The sequence below is a fragment of the Lynx canadensis genome, chromosome B4, assembly GCF_007474595.2.
Source record: "Lynx canadensis isolate LIC74 chromosome B4, mLynCan4.pri.v2, whole genome shotgun sequence".
Classification (NCBI taxonomy): domain Eukaryota; kingdom Metazoa; phylum Chordata; class Mammalia; order Carnivora; family Felidae; genus Lynx; species Lynx canadensis.
In genome coordinates this window covers 59952862-59968821 of record NC_044309.1, presented here as the reverse complement: position 1 = coordinate 59968821, position 15960 = coordinate 59952862, and the positions used below count along the sequence as shown (strand labels likewise).

General features: G+C 36.9%; 1 protein-coding gene across 2 annotated transcripts in view; it reads right to left on the bottom strand.

Moving 5' to 3' along the window:
• The window catches only part of ARNTL2 (aryl hydrocarbon receptor nuclear translocator like 2), an 80440-nt gene extending 66246 nt beyond the window's left edge, over positions 1 to 14194 (bottom strand). For both annotated transcript variants that reach the window (XM_032593937.1, XM_032593938.1), the window contains exon 1: positions 14048 to 14194. In XM_032593937.1, the coding sequence (XP_032449828.1) occupies positions 14048 to 14193 (146 nt within the window). In that variant the 5' untranslated portion in view covers position 14194. The remainder of the gene's footprint in view (positions 1 to 14047) is intronic.
• Between the last annotated feature and the right edge of the window lie 1766 nt (positions 14195 to 15960).

Below are 15960 nucleotides of genomic sequence, written 5' to 3'. Positions count from 1 at the left end.
ATTTTAAGGTTTCTGATTCATCTTGCCAAATTTCCCTCTTGACTCAACAATTATCATTTTCCAAGTTTAGCTTACCTTTGAACTATTATATTTATCTGACATATTTTGAGTTTTTAATATTTTCTTGCTTAAAAATTCATTCTATAGAAAAATTAATAAACTTCATAAAGAGATGCTTATAAATATGCCAGATAAAAAGAGCCACTAAGATAAAAACTTAAGGGATGCTTTTCCTTCTCACTGTCTAAATAAAAAATAGCTTTCATAGTTGTGGTACTGTGTCAAAAATATTTTAAAATACCTAGGAATAAACCTAACCAAAGATGTAAAAGATCTGTATGCTGAAAACTATACAGAGCTTATGAAGGAAATCAAAGAAGATACAAAGAAATGGAAAAACATTCCATGCTCATGGATTGGAAGAACAAATACTGTTAAAATGTCAATACTACCCAAAGCAACCTACACATTCAATGCAATCCAAATCAAAATTGCACTGGCATTCCTCCCAAAGCTGAAACAAACAATCCTAAAATTTATATGGAACCACAAAAGACCCTGAATAGTCAAAGTAATGTTGAAAAAGAAAACCAAAGTGGGAGGCATCACAATCCCAGACTTTAGCCTGTACTACAAAGCTGTAATTACCAAGACAGTATGGTATTGGCACAAAAACAGACACATTGACCAATGGAATAGAATAGAGAACCTGGAATCGGATCCCCAAATGTATGCCCAACTAATCTTTGACAAAGCAGAAAAGAGTATCCAATGGAAAAAAGACAGTCTCTTTTGCAAATGGTCCTGGGAGAACTGGACAGCAGCATGCAGAAGAATGAAACTGGACCACTTTCTTACACCATACACAAAAACAAACTCAAAATGGTTGAAAGACCTAAATGTGAGACAAGAAACCATCAAAACCCTAGAGGAGAAAACAGGCAACAATCTCTTTGACCTCAGCCACAGCAACTTCTTACTTGACACATCTGTGAAGGCAAGGGAAATAAAAGCAAAAATAAACTATTGGGACCTCATCAAGATTAAAAGCTTCTGCACTGCAAAGGAAACAATCAATAAAACTAAAAGGCAACCTAAAGAATGGGAAAAGATATTTGCAAATGACATATTGGATAAAGGGTTAGTATCCAAAATCTAGAAAGAACTTACCAAACTCAGCACCAAAAAAACTCAGTGAAGAAATGGGCAGAAGAATAAATAGACACTTTTCCAAAGAAGACATCCAGATGGCCAAGAGACACATTAAAATATGCTCAACATCACTCATCATCAGGAAAATAACAAATCAAAGCCACACTGAGATACCCCTTCACACTGGTAAGAGTGGCTAAAATGAACAAACCAGGAAACTATAGATGCTGGCGAGGATGTGAAGAAACAGCAACCCTCTTGCACTGTTGGTGGGAATGCAAACTGGTGCAGCTGCTCTAGAAAGCATTGTGAGGTTCCTCAAAAAATTAAAAATAGAACTACCCTATGACCCAGCAATAGCACTACTAGGAATTTATCCAAAGGATACAGGAGTGCTGATTCATAGGGGCACATGTACCCCAAAGTTTATAGCAGCACTTTCAACAATAGCCAAATTATCCAAAGAGCCCAAATGTCCATCAATTGATGAATGAATAAAGAAGATGTGGTTTATATATACAATGGAATACTACTTGGCAATGAGAAAGAATGAAATCCTGTCATTTGCAGCAACGTGGATGGAACTGGAGGGTATTATGCTAAGTGAAATAAGTCAGTCAGAGAAAGATAGATATCATATGTTTTCACATGGGTGGAACTTGAGAAACTTAACAGAAGACCATGGGGGAAGGGAAAGGGAAAAAAATAGTTTCAAACAGAAAGGGAGGCAAACCCATACAAGACTCTTAAATACAAAGAACAAACTGAGGGTTGATGGGGAGGTTGGGGGAGCGGGGAAAAAGAGTGATGGGCATTGAGAAGGGCACTTGTTGAGATGAGCACTGGGTGTCATATGTAAGAAGTGAATCACGGGAATCTACCCCAAAACCAAGAGCACACTGTATACACTATATGTTAGCTAACTTGACAGTAAATTACATTAAAAAAAAAAAAAAAAAACAAGGAATTCGTAACCAAAGATTATATATATGTATATATTTTTCCACATATGTTATCTGATTCTCACATTTGAGAATCATGTAGTTGTCACCATCCCCATTTTACAGAGGATGGAATTGAGGCCACTAAGGTTAATGACTGCTCAAGGTCATATACCTAACAGGAGGCTGGTATGTCTTCCATTAAGCCTCTCCTGTTGCTGTCATCATTTCCAGTCTGCTCTGTGATTGGTCTCTGAAGCAAAAAACTAGGTTAGATTAAGTCAGCTTCTTTTCTCTTTTCCCCTTTTAGTCTAACATCATACTTAGGGAATAAAACAGAAAATAATTTTACAGGTGAATGATTTTCTTCCTATTAGTCTGGAACTGTATATACATACACATTACTTCAATTTCAAAAGACAAACTTTAGCTGTTATGAATCATGCTTTTTTTTGATTATAGATGTTTTGGCAAATGAACTCACTCACTGAATTCACCTCTTTGGTGAAATCCCAACCTACTGTACTTACAAAAGCCAAATATACCACTATTTCATGGTCCCTGGTAGAACAGGAAAAAGGCATGATTGTGTTAGCCAAACAATTCACTTCTTGTTTGCAGCACAAACCTAGGTAATTAGTAAATTTGCTATCTATATTTTTTTCTCCATACTGGCATTTGGTCTATAGTCATATTTTTACATATGGATTTAACAAGCTTTCTGATATCAATAATGTTCGCATTATTTAGATGCACTTTCTTAGTGTAGCATCTTATATGACAGAGACATAATTTTTTTCAAAATACAGTGCAAGTTTTCCTTAAAAACTACTTTCACTGCATTTTGAATGAAATGTAGGCCTTCTCCCTACATCAAACAAAGACAAGTGAAATTGGGAGCAAATACAATCCAAACATCTCCCCGATTTGCTTCGCTCCATGCCTTCCTCTTTTGAAATCCCTCTTCCTTTGGTTTCTGACATACTCCTACTTCAGAGCCATGTCTTCTCACATTTGTGGTAGGATTCCCTCCTTCCTTTACTGTGTCTAGGCCCAAGTACCCCCAGAGTATATCCTCACCCCCCAAGTCTTCCCACTCCACACACCTCCCCCAGTGACTGCATCCATGCCAATCCCTGCACTTGTGTCTGTACATTAATGATGTGTGAATCTCTTTCTCCAGACTAGGACTCAACCCCGAGTTCCAGACCCTCACATCCAACTGCCTACTTGAAGATCCCAGAAATAATACATTCTCATTGTGTCCAAAACTGAATTCATCATCTATCCCTCAATCTCAACATATAATACCATCCTCCGTGTAGGTAACCAAGTCAGAAAACTTGTTGGACACTTCTTGCATGCCTGCTCTCCCTAAACAACAGTCATTAATTCTCTTTTAAATGTGTCATAATAGGTCTCTCCCTTTTCATGTCCTGCTGTCCAGAGCTACTCTCTTAGACCAATGCTCAGAAAACAACCCCTAGCAAGAACTTCTCAGCTATTTTCTCTGCCTGCTGGATTTTCCCCTTTCAACCCATCCTTCATGCTGTTTTCCATAATGATTCTCTGAAGATATAACTCTGCTCCACTTTGCACCTGGTAGGATAGCTATATTCTTTTTAAAAATGGAAAATAACAAGTGTCAGCAAGGATATGGAGAAACTGGATCCCTCGCACTTTGCTGGTGGGAATATATAATGGTACAGCCACTGTGGAAAACAGTTGTGGTTCCTCACAAACTAAGCAGAATTACCATATGACCCAGCAATTCCACTCCTAGGTATATACCCGAAGGAACTTAAAGCAAGGACTCAAACAGATATGTGTACACCAATGTTCATAACAGCATTATTCACAATAGGCAAAAGATAAGAACAACCTAAATGCGCAACAGATGAATAAACAAAATGTGATATATGGCAACCCCTGGGCAGAGCACCCCAGGACCCCTCCCTGCCCAGGTACATCACCTCTCCAAGTCACTCTCTGTACAGACAGTCCTGGAACATACTTGTTTGCACCCACTTCAGCTATCCTACCAGGACACTCACTGTGTATACAGCTGAGGGGTCTCCGGGTCCACATACTGCCTTAACTTTAGTCATCCCACCAGGGCACCCCCTGCATGCAGTGCCCCCAGAAACCCCAGCCTGCACTCACTTCAGCTGTCCTGCCAGAGTGCCCTCAGTGTACACAATCTGAAACACTGGCCTGCATCTTCAGCTTTAGCTGTCAGGACAGGGTGCCCAGTGCATGGAGAGCCCTGGGATCCCATGACATATAACCACTTCAGCTTCAGCTGTCCTACTAGGGTGCCCTCTTTGTGGAGAGCCCCAGGACGCCCCGAATAAAACCCACTTCAGATTCAACTATCCTGCCAAGGTTCCTTCTGGGTGTAGAGCCTTAGGAAACTCCTGCATGAACCCACTATCCTGCCAGAGCACCTGCTGCATGAAGAGCGCAGGGACTGCACTGACCTGTACCCACTTCAGCTATCCTGCCAGGGTACCCACTGTGTGGAGAGTCCTGGGACACCCAGCTCATGCTAGACACATCTCTAGCCAGTGAAAGCCACCAAGTACACAAGGTCTACATAGGGAATAACACAAGACAATTACTTCAAGTTCAGAAGTAGTTATCTGCCTAATTCATAGAAACAAATATAAGAAGTCAAGTGAAATGGGGAGATAGAGAAATATACTCTGAAGGAAAGAACAAGACAAAAACTCAGAGAAAGGACCTAAATGAAATGGAGGTAAGCAATATGCCTAATAAAGAATTTAAGGTAATTATCATACAGATGCTCACTGGACTCCAGAGAAGAGTAGATTAACTCATTGGGACCTCAATAAAGAGAGAGAAAATGTAAAAAAGAACCAGAGTTGGAGAATATGATAACTGAAATAAAAAAAAAATATATTAGAGAGAATCAACAGATTAGAGGATGCAGAAGAACATATCAGTGGTCTGGAAGACAGAGTAATGAAATGCGCATAAGCTAAAGGATAAAAAGAGAAAATAGTAATAAATAAATGAAGGTAGATTAAGGGATCTTTTGGACAGCATCAAGTGAAAAAAACATTCTCATTATAGGGGACCTAGAAGAAGCAAGAGAGAGGGAAAAATCCTATTTGAAAAAATAGCTGAAAACTTCCCTGACATAGAGAAGGAAATAGGCATCCAGGTTCAAGAAGCACAGAGTTCTAAACAAGATGAACCCAAGGAGGTCCAAATCAAGACACATAATAATTAAAATGTCAAAAGTTAAAGATTAAGAGTGACTTGGGGTGCGTGGCTAGCTCAGTCAGTAGAGCACACTACTCTTGATCTCAGGGTCGTGACATTCAAGTCCCACACTGGGCATAGAACCTACTTAAAAAAGAGAGATTTTTTTTTAAGTTTATTTATTTATTTTGTGTGTGTGTGTGTGTGTGTGTGTGTGAGAGAGAGAGAGAGAGAGAGAGAGAATGTGGGATGTGGGTGGGGGAGGAACAGAGAGAGAGGAAGGGAGGGGGGGAGAGAGGGAGGGAGGGAGGGAGGGAGGGAGGGAGGGAGGGAGGGAGAGAGAGAGAGAGAGAGAGAGAGAGAGAAAGAGAACCCCAAGCAGGCTCTGTGCTGCCAGCCCAGAGCCTGACATAGGGCTTGATCTCACAAACCATGAGATCATGACCTGAGCCAAAAATCAAGAGTTGGATGCCTAACTGACTTAGCCACCCAGGCACTCCCAAAGACAGATTTTCAAAAGCACAAGAGAGAAACAAAAATTTACCTACAACATAAACCCTAAAAGGCTATCAGCTCAGTTTTCAGCAGAAACTTTGTAAGCCACAAGGGAGTGACATGATATATACAAAGTAAGATGGAAAAAACTTACAACCAAGAATACTCTACCTGGCAAGGTTATCATTCAGAGTTGGAGGAGAGATAAAGAATTCCCCCTCCCTCTACCACCACCAAAATGATTTTATTAGCACAGAACTAACCTTACAAGAAATGCTAAAGGAAATTCTTCAAGTGGAAAAGAAATGGCCATTAGATGTTAGAAAATTATGAATAAAGATATAAAATATGACAGCATATACATAAAACATGGAGGAAAGAGCGAAACAAATTTTTTTTAAGAATGTGTTTGAACTCAAATGACCATCAACTTAAAAAGAGTGCTATTACTTAGGATGTTATATATGAACCCCATGGTACCACAAACCCCAAAACTATAATAGACATGAAAAAAGAAAAAGAAAGCCAAACATGATGCTACAGAAACTCATCAATCACAAAGAAAGACAGCAAGAGAAAGAATTACAGAGAAGAACTACAAAAACAACCAGAGAAAAAAATGGCAATAAGTATATACCTACCAATAATCAGTTTAAAAAAAATTTTTTTAACATTTATTTACTTTTGAGACAGAGAGAGACAGAGGATGAACGGGGGAGGGTCAGAGAGAAAGAGGGAGACACAGAATCTGAAACAGGCTCCAGGCTCTGAGCTGTCAGCACAGAGCCCGACGAGGGGCTCGAACTCACGAGCCGTGAGATCATGACCTGAGCCGAAGTCTGACACTTAACCGACTGAGCCACCCAGGCGCCCCTACCAATAATCAGTTTAAATGTAAATAGCCTAAATACTGTAATCAAAAGACATAGGGTGGCAGAATGGATAAAAAAACAGATGGTGTCTACAAGAGACTCACCTCAGACCCCAAAACACATATAGACTGAAAGTAAAAGGATAGAAAAAATATTCCATGCAAATGGAAGTGGGGGGAAAAAGTCCAGGGTAGCAATACTTCTATCAGACAAAATAGACTTTAAAATGAAGACTGTAACAAGAGTTAAAGAAGGCCATTACATACTGATAAAGGGCTTAATCCAATAAGAGGATATGTTGTAAATATCCACACAACCAACATAGGAGCGCCTAAATAAAGCAAATACCAATGGGTAGATCATCCAGGCAGAAAACCAACAAGGAAACACTGGCTTTGAACAACACATTAGACCAGATGGACTTAACAGATATACACAGAACATTCCATCTAAAAATAACAATATACACATTCTTTTTAAGTGTGCATGAAACATTCTGCAGAGCAGATCACATGTTAGGCCACAAAAACAAAAGTCTCCATAAATTTCAGAAGATTGAAATCCATACCATGCATGTTTTTCAACCACAACAGTATGCAACTAGAAGTCAATCATTAAAACACAAACACACAAACACATGGAGGCTAAAGAACACACTGCTAAACAATCAATGGGTCAACAAAGAAATCAAAGAGAAAATTTTTAAATACACAGAGAAAAATGAAAATACAATAGTCCAAAACCTTTGGGACACAGCAAAAACAGTTCTAGGAGGAAAATATAGAGCAATACAAGCCGATCTCAAAAAACAAAAACAAAACAAAAAGAGAAAAAAGGAGAAAGAAAGCAAGCTCAAAAAAAATCTAACCTTATGCTTAAAAGAACTAGAAAAAGAGAAACAAAGCTCAAGGTGAGTAGAAGGAAGGAAGAATAAAGACCAGAGCAAAAACAAATGATACAGAGACTAAGAAAAAAATAGAAAAAAAAAAAAAATCAATAAAACTAAGAGCTGGTTCTTTGAAAAGATAAACAAAATTGATAAACCCTGAGGCAGACTCATCAAGAAAAAAAAAGAGAAAAGACCCAAATAAAATCAGAAGCAAAAGAGGAAAAATAAGACCACAGAAATACAGAAGGATTATAAGAAAACACTACAAAAAATTATATAGCAAAAATTATTGGACAAGCTAAAAGAAATGGATAAATTCCTAGAAACGTACAATCTCCTAAAACCAAATCAGGAAGAAAGAACATGTGAACATACCAACTACTAGTAATGAAATTGAATTGGTAATCAAAAATGACCAAAAAATAAAAGTTCAAGACCTGATGGATTCACAGGTGAATTCTACTAAACATTTAAAGAAGAGTTAATACCTATTCTCAATCTATTCTAAACAGAAAAAGGGAAGCTTCCAAATATATTCTGCTAGGCCAGCATTACCCTGATACCAAAACCAGACACACACACGCACACACACCCACACACAAACCCCTACAAGCCAATATCTCAATATCTCTGATGAATATAGATCCAAAAATTCTCAACAAAGTATTAGCAAACTACATTCCACAATACATTAAAAGGGACCACTCACCACGATCTAGTGGGATTTATTCCAAGAATGCAAGGATGATTCATTATTTATAAATCAATCAACATGATAAACCATATCAACAAAACTAAGGATAAAAATCATATGATCTCAATAGATGCAGTAAAGGCATCTGACAAAATTCAACATCCATTCATGATGAAAACTCTCAACAAAGTGGGTTTAGAGGGAACACACCTCAACATAATACAGGCCATATATGAAAACCCACAGCCATCATCATACTCAGTGGTAAAGAACTGAGAGATTTTCCTCTACAATCAGGAACAAAACAAAGATGTCCACTCACCATTGTTATTCAACTAGAAGTCCTAACCATAGCAATCAGACTAGAAAGAGAAATAAGAGGCAATCATATCGATAAGGAAGAAATGAAACTGTCACTATTTACAGATGACTTGACATAACATATAGAAAACCATAAAGGCTCCATCAAAAAACTATTAAAACTAATAAATTTAGGGGCGCCTGTGTGGCTCAGTTGGTTGGACAACCAACTTTGGCTCAGGTCATGATCTTGCACTTTGTGAGTTCGAGCCCTGTGTCAGGCTCTGTGCTGACAGCTCAGAGCCTGGAGCCTGCTTCAGATTCTGTGTCTCCCCCTCTCTCTACCTCCCCTGCTCACACTCTGTGTCTCTCTGTCTCTCAATAATAAATGTTAAAAAAAAAAACTAATAAATTCAGTAAATTTGCAGTATACAAAATATACCAAAATCTGCTACAGTTTTATACACTAATAACAAACTAGCAGAAAGAGATTTTAAGTGAACAATCCCATTTAAAATTGCACCAAAAAGACTAAAATATCTAGGAATACACTTAACCAAGGAGGTGAAAGACCTGTACTCTGAAAACTATAAGGCACTGATGAAAGAAATTACAGATGACAGAAATAAATGGAAAGATATTCCATGTTCATGGAATGGAAGAATTTATATTGTTAAAATGTCCATGCTACCCAAAGCAATCTAAAGATTCAGTACAATCCGTCTCAAAGTACCAAAAGCATTTTTCACAGAACTTGCACAATCCTAAAATTTGTATGAAACAACAAAAGACCCTGAGTAGCCAAAGCGACCTTGAAAAAGAACAAAAGTGGAGGTATCACGGTTCCAAATTTCAAGATATACTACAAAGCTATAATAATTAAAACAGCATGGTACTGGCACAAAAACAGACACATAGATCAATGGGACCAAATAGAGAGCCTGGAAATAAACCCACCATTATATGGTCAATTAATCTATGACAAATTAGGCAAGATTAGGCAATAGGGAAAAGAGAGTATCTTCAACAAATGGTTCTGAGAAAACTGGACCTCTCTAACACCATTCAGAAAAATAAACTCAAAATGGATTAAAGACCTATATGTGAAACTTGAAACCATAAAAATTCTATAAGAGAACATAGGCAGTGATTTCTCTGACATTGGCTGTAACAATATCGTTCTAGACATATCTTCTAAGACAAAGGAAACAAAAACAAGAATAAACTATTGGGCTACATCAAAATAAAAAGCTGTAGTGCAGCAAAGGAAACCAACAATATAACAAGGCAACTTACTACACGGGAGGAGATATTTGCAAATGGCTATCTAATAAGGGGTTAATATCCAAAATATATAAGATATTTATACAACTCAACACCCAAAAAGCAAACAATCTGATTTAAAAATGGGCAGAATATCTGAATAGGCAGCTTTCCAAAGACATACAGATGGCCAACAGACACATAAAAAAAGCTAATCACTAATCATCAGGAAAATGCAAATCAAAACCACAATAAGATACCACTTTCCATCTGTCAGAATGACTAAAATTAAAAAGGTAAGAAATAACAAAAGTGTTGGCAAAGATGTAGAGAAAATGTCATGCACTATGGTGGGAATGTAAATTGGTATAGCCACTGTGGAAAGCAGTGTGGAAGTTCCTCAAAAAATTTATAACAGAAATAACATATAATCCAATAACTCCACTACTAGGTATTTACCCAATAAAACCAAAACACTAATTCAAAAAGATACATGCATCCTTATGTTCACTGCAACATTATTTACAATAGCCAAGATATGGAAGCAACCTAAGTGTCCATCAATAGAGAAGTGGATAAAGAAGTGGCACACACACACACATTAGAATATTACACCACCAAATAAAAGATGAGGTCATTTGCAACAACATGGATGAAGCTAGAGGGTATTTTGCTAAGTGAACTAAGTCAGACCAAGAGAAAGACAAATATCATATGATTTCACTCATGGGGCACCTAAAAAACAAAACAAATGAATAAACAAAAAGTAGAATCAGACTTATAAATACAGAGAATTAATGGTTGCCAGAGGGAAGGATGGACAAAATGGGTGAAGGGGTGTAGGAGATATGGACTTACACTTATAAAATGAGTAATTCATAGGAATAAATGGCACAGCATAGGGAATATTGTCAATGGTATTGTAATAGGGATGTATGGTGACAGACTGTAGCTATGTGATAAGCACACCATAATGCATAGAGAAGTTGACTATGTTGTGCATCTGATACTAATGTAACATTGTGTGTCAATTATACTTAAATTAAAAAAATGGTACAAAGATGTGGTATATACATACAATGGAATATTATTCAGCCATAAAAAGAAATGAATGAAATTCTGATATATGCTGTAACACACATAAAATTTGAAAATTTAATGCCCATAAGAAACTCTTAAAAACTGAGAACAAACTGAGGGTTGATGGGGGGTGGGAGGGAGAGGGGGGTGGGTGATGGGTATTGAGGAGGGCACCTTTTGGGATGAGCACTGGGTGTTGTATGGAAACCAATTTGACAATAAATTTCATATATTGAAAAAAAAAAAAGAAAATGTAATGCCCAGTGAAATAAGCCAGATACAAAAGGACAAACATTGCACGACTCTACTTATATAAGATATCTAGAATAGGCAGTATCATAGAACTAGAAAATAGGCTAGAGGTTACCAGGGATTGAGGGAAACGAGGTATGGAGTATCATTATTTAATGAGCACAGAGTTTGATTGGGGTAATAACAAAGTTTTGGAAATAGGCAGTAGTAATAATGTAAAAATGTAAAACACTGTGAACATAATTAATGCCACTGAATTGTATAGTTAAAAATGGTTGAAATGGCAATTTTTATGTTATATATGTTTTACCAAATACAAAACGTACCAAGGCCAACAATTTTTTTAAATGTAATTTGATCAAGTCCTCTCATCCTTAAAATCCTTCTGTTTCCCTGACTGCATGCAAGATAATTTCTATACTCTTTGGTTCAACAGATCTCTTTACCCAGTCCACGTGCATCCCTCAAGTCTCACAGCTCACCCACCTCTGTGTACGCCCTCTGCTTTATTGTGCCAACCACATCTCCTGATTAAAAGAGTGTTATTTCATATTTCGTGCCCTGTGCTTCTGAACAGTTCTTCCTTCTACGTAAAATATCTCCTTTACTCCTGCATAGAATGGCTCACTTCCATTCTTCATTTACAACTTAGCTTAAGTCAACCTCTGCAGGAAGCTGTCCTTCCCTACTGATCCCAATCTCATTTAAATGCCCAATTGTCTTTGTTGCCAAAGAACCCATGGTGTATGTTATGACAGTTATCATGTGTAATAGTTATCTGTACCTTTCTAATTTGTACACGTTTCTTTTGTCTAATCTGTATTTCTTCCTCCCAGTCTACTGGGTGTCACATAGTAGGTACTCAAGAAATTGTAATGACTACATTCCAGGGAGTCTTCATCCATGACCATTTTAGAGAACCAGCTCTCCATTCAAAACCAAGAGTGCTGCAAAAATGGTAAACATTCTCATACATTCTTTGTTTAAAAATACCCAATATTCTGAGGCTCCACCAACGAAATCAACTTCATATCTACTGAATGGCTTTCACACCCTGAGTCTCTGGGAAAAATGCTACACAATTAGTATTTTGTAAAACCTATAAAGTACTTTGACATCCATCATTTCATCAGAGGAATGGAATATGGTGGAATGAAAGAAGGATTGGGGCAGAATGGAGAAGCTCTAAGGTAGATAATGAGCAAATCAGTGGGGTGTATACTCTCTTTCGACTCTCTTCCTCTTCACCTTCTTCAAGTAGGAATTATGTCAGGTCAAATTCCAGGACTTACCTGCTGCCACTGGTTGCTGATATTTATTTCTTTGTTGAAAGAAGATAGGTAAAAGGGTACTGAGAAAGCTTTTCCACCTCTTTTTTTTGTCATGATTCCTGACATGGAAGAAAGGAGGTCTTGGGTCACCTACCCATACATGTTGGGAAATGGACAGCATAATTATCCTCATGTGCTAGAAGTAAGCTACCCTATCCAGTTGCAGAGAGACAGGAAACAGTGTAATGAAGAAACTACCACACTAACAATCAGGAATTCTAACTAGTTGTGTAATGTTAGGCAAGTCACTTGATATCTTTGACTCCTGACTTCTTCAGTTTCTAAAATGAGGGCAATTGGCTAATCTTTAGTGTTGTCTTCTGCCAAAAGATCACTATCTGTCAGTATTTTGCATGTTTCTGTTATTTCGCCTACCAATGACCCCATTTCCTCATTCATTCCCCAAACCACTGTAAGGTCTCATCCATGCCCCATATGTGACATAAAACTGTGTTACCTCTAGTGCTCACTGCTCTACTTCAACAGCCACAATCTTATTTGGATCCTAAGAAAGAACAATGGTGCTTATGATTCTGAAGAAAAAGAAAGAACATAAAACTTATAATCAATCACTTCTAGCTTGAGCTGAGTGGGGACTACAAACTGATCAGCAAACAATGCCAGACAGTTACTTGGTCAATTGCAGTTATTTTTTATGACTATTCACATTACTGGGAGAGTATAAGAGAATACAGACAACCTGTAGAATACTTTCAAGTCAATTAGAGGGGGGCTGGGAAGTGCACTGGTACTTACATTTGAATAACACTGATTCTGCTGTCTTGGGAATTTTAGCTAAATTATAAAGTATATTGGGAAGAACAGGCTTAAAAAGAAGTAGAATGTTTCATTATGTTCTCATCTTGTCACCCTACTCAAAATTTTTCCCTTCTTTCATGAAAAACTGTCATCAACTATCATATTTATGTAAAGTACCAGCCTAAAATGGAGTACTCTAGATTGCAATATTTACCTTGCCTTATCAATTTCACCATACAAACCCTAGCTTTGGGGAGTTCATTAAAGAATATTTGGGGGCTGTGAGCTGTATTAATGCAACAAAAGAAACAAGGAGATAGCAAGTATCCCCAACATTGGCTTTATTATCTATTTGGCTTAATAAACATGGAAAACAAGAGTTTTACATGATTTAACTGACCACAGATAGCCAAGGGCTGGTTATTATATAAATGATGAGTAAGGCAAGAAGCAATGTGGTAATTATTATTTTAAGTGCATGCAGGAAGATGTTCTCTTCACAGTTAAACAATTCAAATAGGAAGGTAAGTATCTTGATATGACCATAAGTGTTAAACAAATTAACCTTATGTTCCTATATCTTTCAAATTCCAGCTGACTCCCCCTAGATATCTACTACGTTTCAGAATTCAACAGAAAAGTTCCAGATCAGACAGTGACAGAGGAAGCAATTGGGTGGAGAAATAATTGTCCCCATCCGTATGTCACCATGTAACTGAAAATCATCAGTGATTTGCAAAGTAATCGTTTTCTTTTTTCCTTAGAATCAAAGATTTCATAAATTCACTTACTGGGATGGGTCTGAATCACTTCCTTTTCGTTTTCTTGGGAGCTCTGTCACATGTGGGCTGAGGGATCCGATAGCTGTTGGTTTTGTCCATGGGCTCACATGACTGGAAACCATGGGAGCAATGCACTCGTTCTTTTCTATCAGCATTCTATCTATGACAGATAAAGCACAATAGGACATCTATCTTTAACATTAACTTCCACTTTATACATATCCCTATCACATTTTAAATGGCTTTACTATCTTGTTATTTTAAAGATATCACCTAAATAACAACATAACATTGAATTAAAGACAAATTACATGCACTCAAATATTAGAAATGTATTTGTTAGTCCATATTTTAAAGCTTATTTTCCCCATTTAATTGTAAAAGAATTGTAGAAAGTATAGAAAACATAGAAAAGTAGAAAGGAAGGGGGAAAATCAAATGTCACCATTCTGCTATTGTTAGAATCTATGTTTGTTTTCACTGTCACAAATATATATTATGGTACCAAAAACTTTTTATCTACTGGTTATTTTATTTGCATAGTATCCCAGAAATGAGTTAACAAGGTCAAGGGACATGAATATCTTTAACCCTAAGTTGCTAAATATGACAGTAAAATCCTTTTTGTATAAAACGTGGCTTATCAGATATTTAATAAAGTATAAAAATCAAAATCACAGAAATAAAAATAACCTATAGTCCGAAAGTGGGCCTCCCTGAATAACTGTAATTCCCTTACTAAAATATAACAAGTTTATATTTATATCTATAAGTTACAACATAGACTGAAAATGTGTAAGTAGTATTAACAAGGAGAATGCAATAACTCCACAATAGTGGAAGATTTTTAATACATCTCTAGCAGTAACCGATAGATCAAGCATTCAAAAACAATGATATTGAAAATTTAATCAACACAATAGGCAAGTTTGGTGTAATAGACATATATAGACCACTATCCCTAGGAGCTTCAAACCCATTGTTTGTTTTGGGTGCACATGGAGCATTTACCAAAATTAACAATATACTGGACAAAAAGCAAGTAAGTCTCAACAATTTCAAAAGACTATCATACATCAAACATTTAGTGACTTGGTGTAATTATGCTAGACACCAGTAACAAAAAGATAACTAGACAATCCCTGTATCTTTAAAAATTAAGAAATATACCAATAACACCTTCAGATAAGGAAGAATTCAAATATAAAATTATAAAATGTAACTAAATAATAATAATAAAATATTATACATCAAAATACGTGGAGATAGTGAAAGCATTACTTAGAAGGACATTTTAACCTTTATTTTAAGAAATTAGAAAACGATATGTAAAATCCAAAGAACTAAAAGAAATACAATGCAAACAATTGCACATCAAAAAGCTACACATGGATTCTTCTAAAAGACTGTAACTCTAATAACTCTATGGCAAGATTTTTCAAGAAAGAGGACGTAAGTAAATATAAGTGAACATGGGTCATAATTTTAGATGGTCTGGAGATTTAAAAGACAGTAAAAATCTCATGAACATTCTTTTCTTTGAAGTTTATTTTGACAAAGAGAAAGGGCATGCACACACACACAGGGGAGGAGCACAGATATGGGGAGAGCAAGAGAATCCCAAACAGGCCCTGCACTGTCAGCGTGCAACCCAACACAGGACTCAATCCCACAAACTATGAGAACGTGACCTGCGCCGAAATCAAAAGTCAGTCACATAACCAACTGAGCCACCCAGATGCCCCTCATGAACAACATTCTAAATATTTGGAATTTTAGATAGAATGAAAAAATTCCTAGAGAATTTTAACCAATAAAAACTGAAGCTAAAAAAAAACAAAGACCTGAATATCACTATATCTTTCTTACACAACTATTCCAATATACAGAAAAAGAAGGAATATATTGGCCCCCAACTCTTT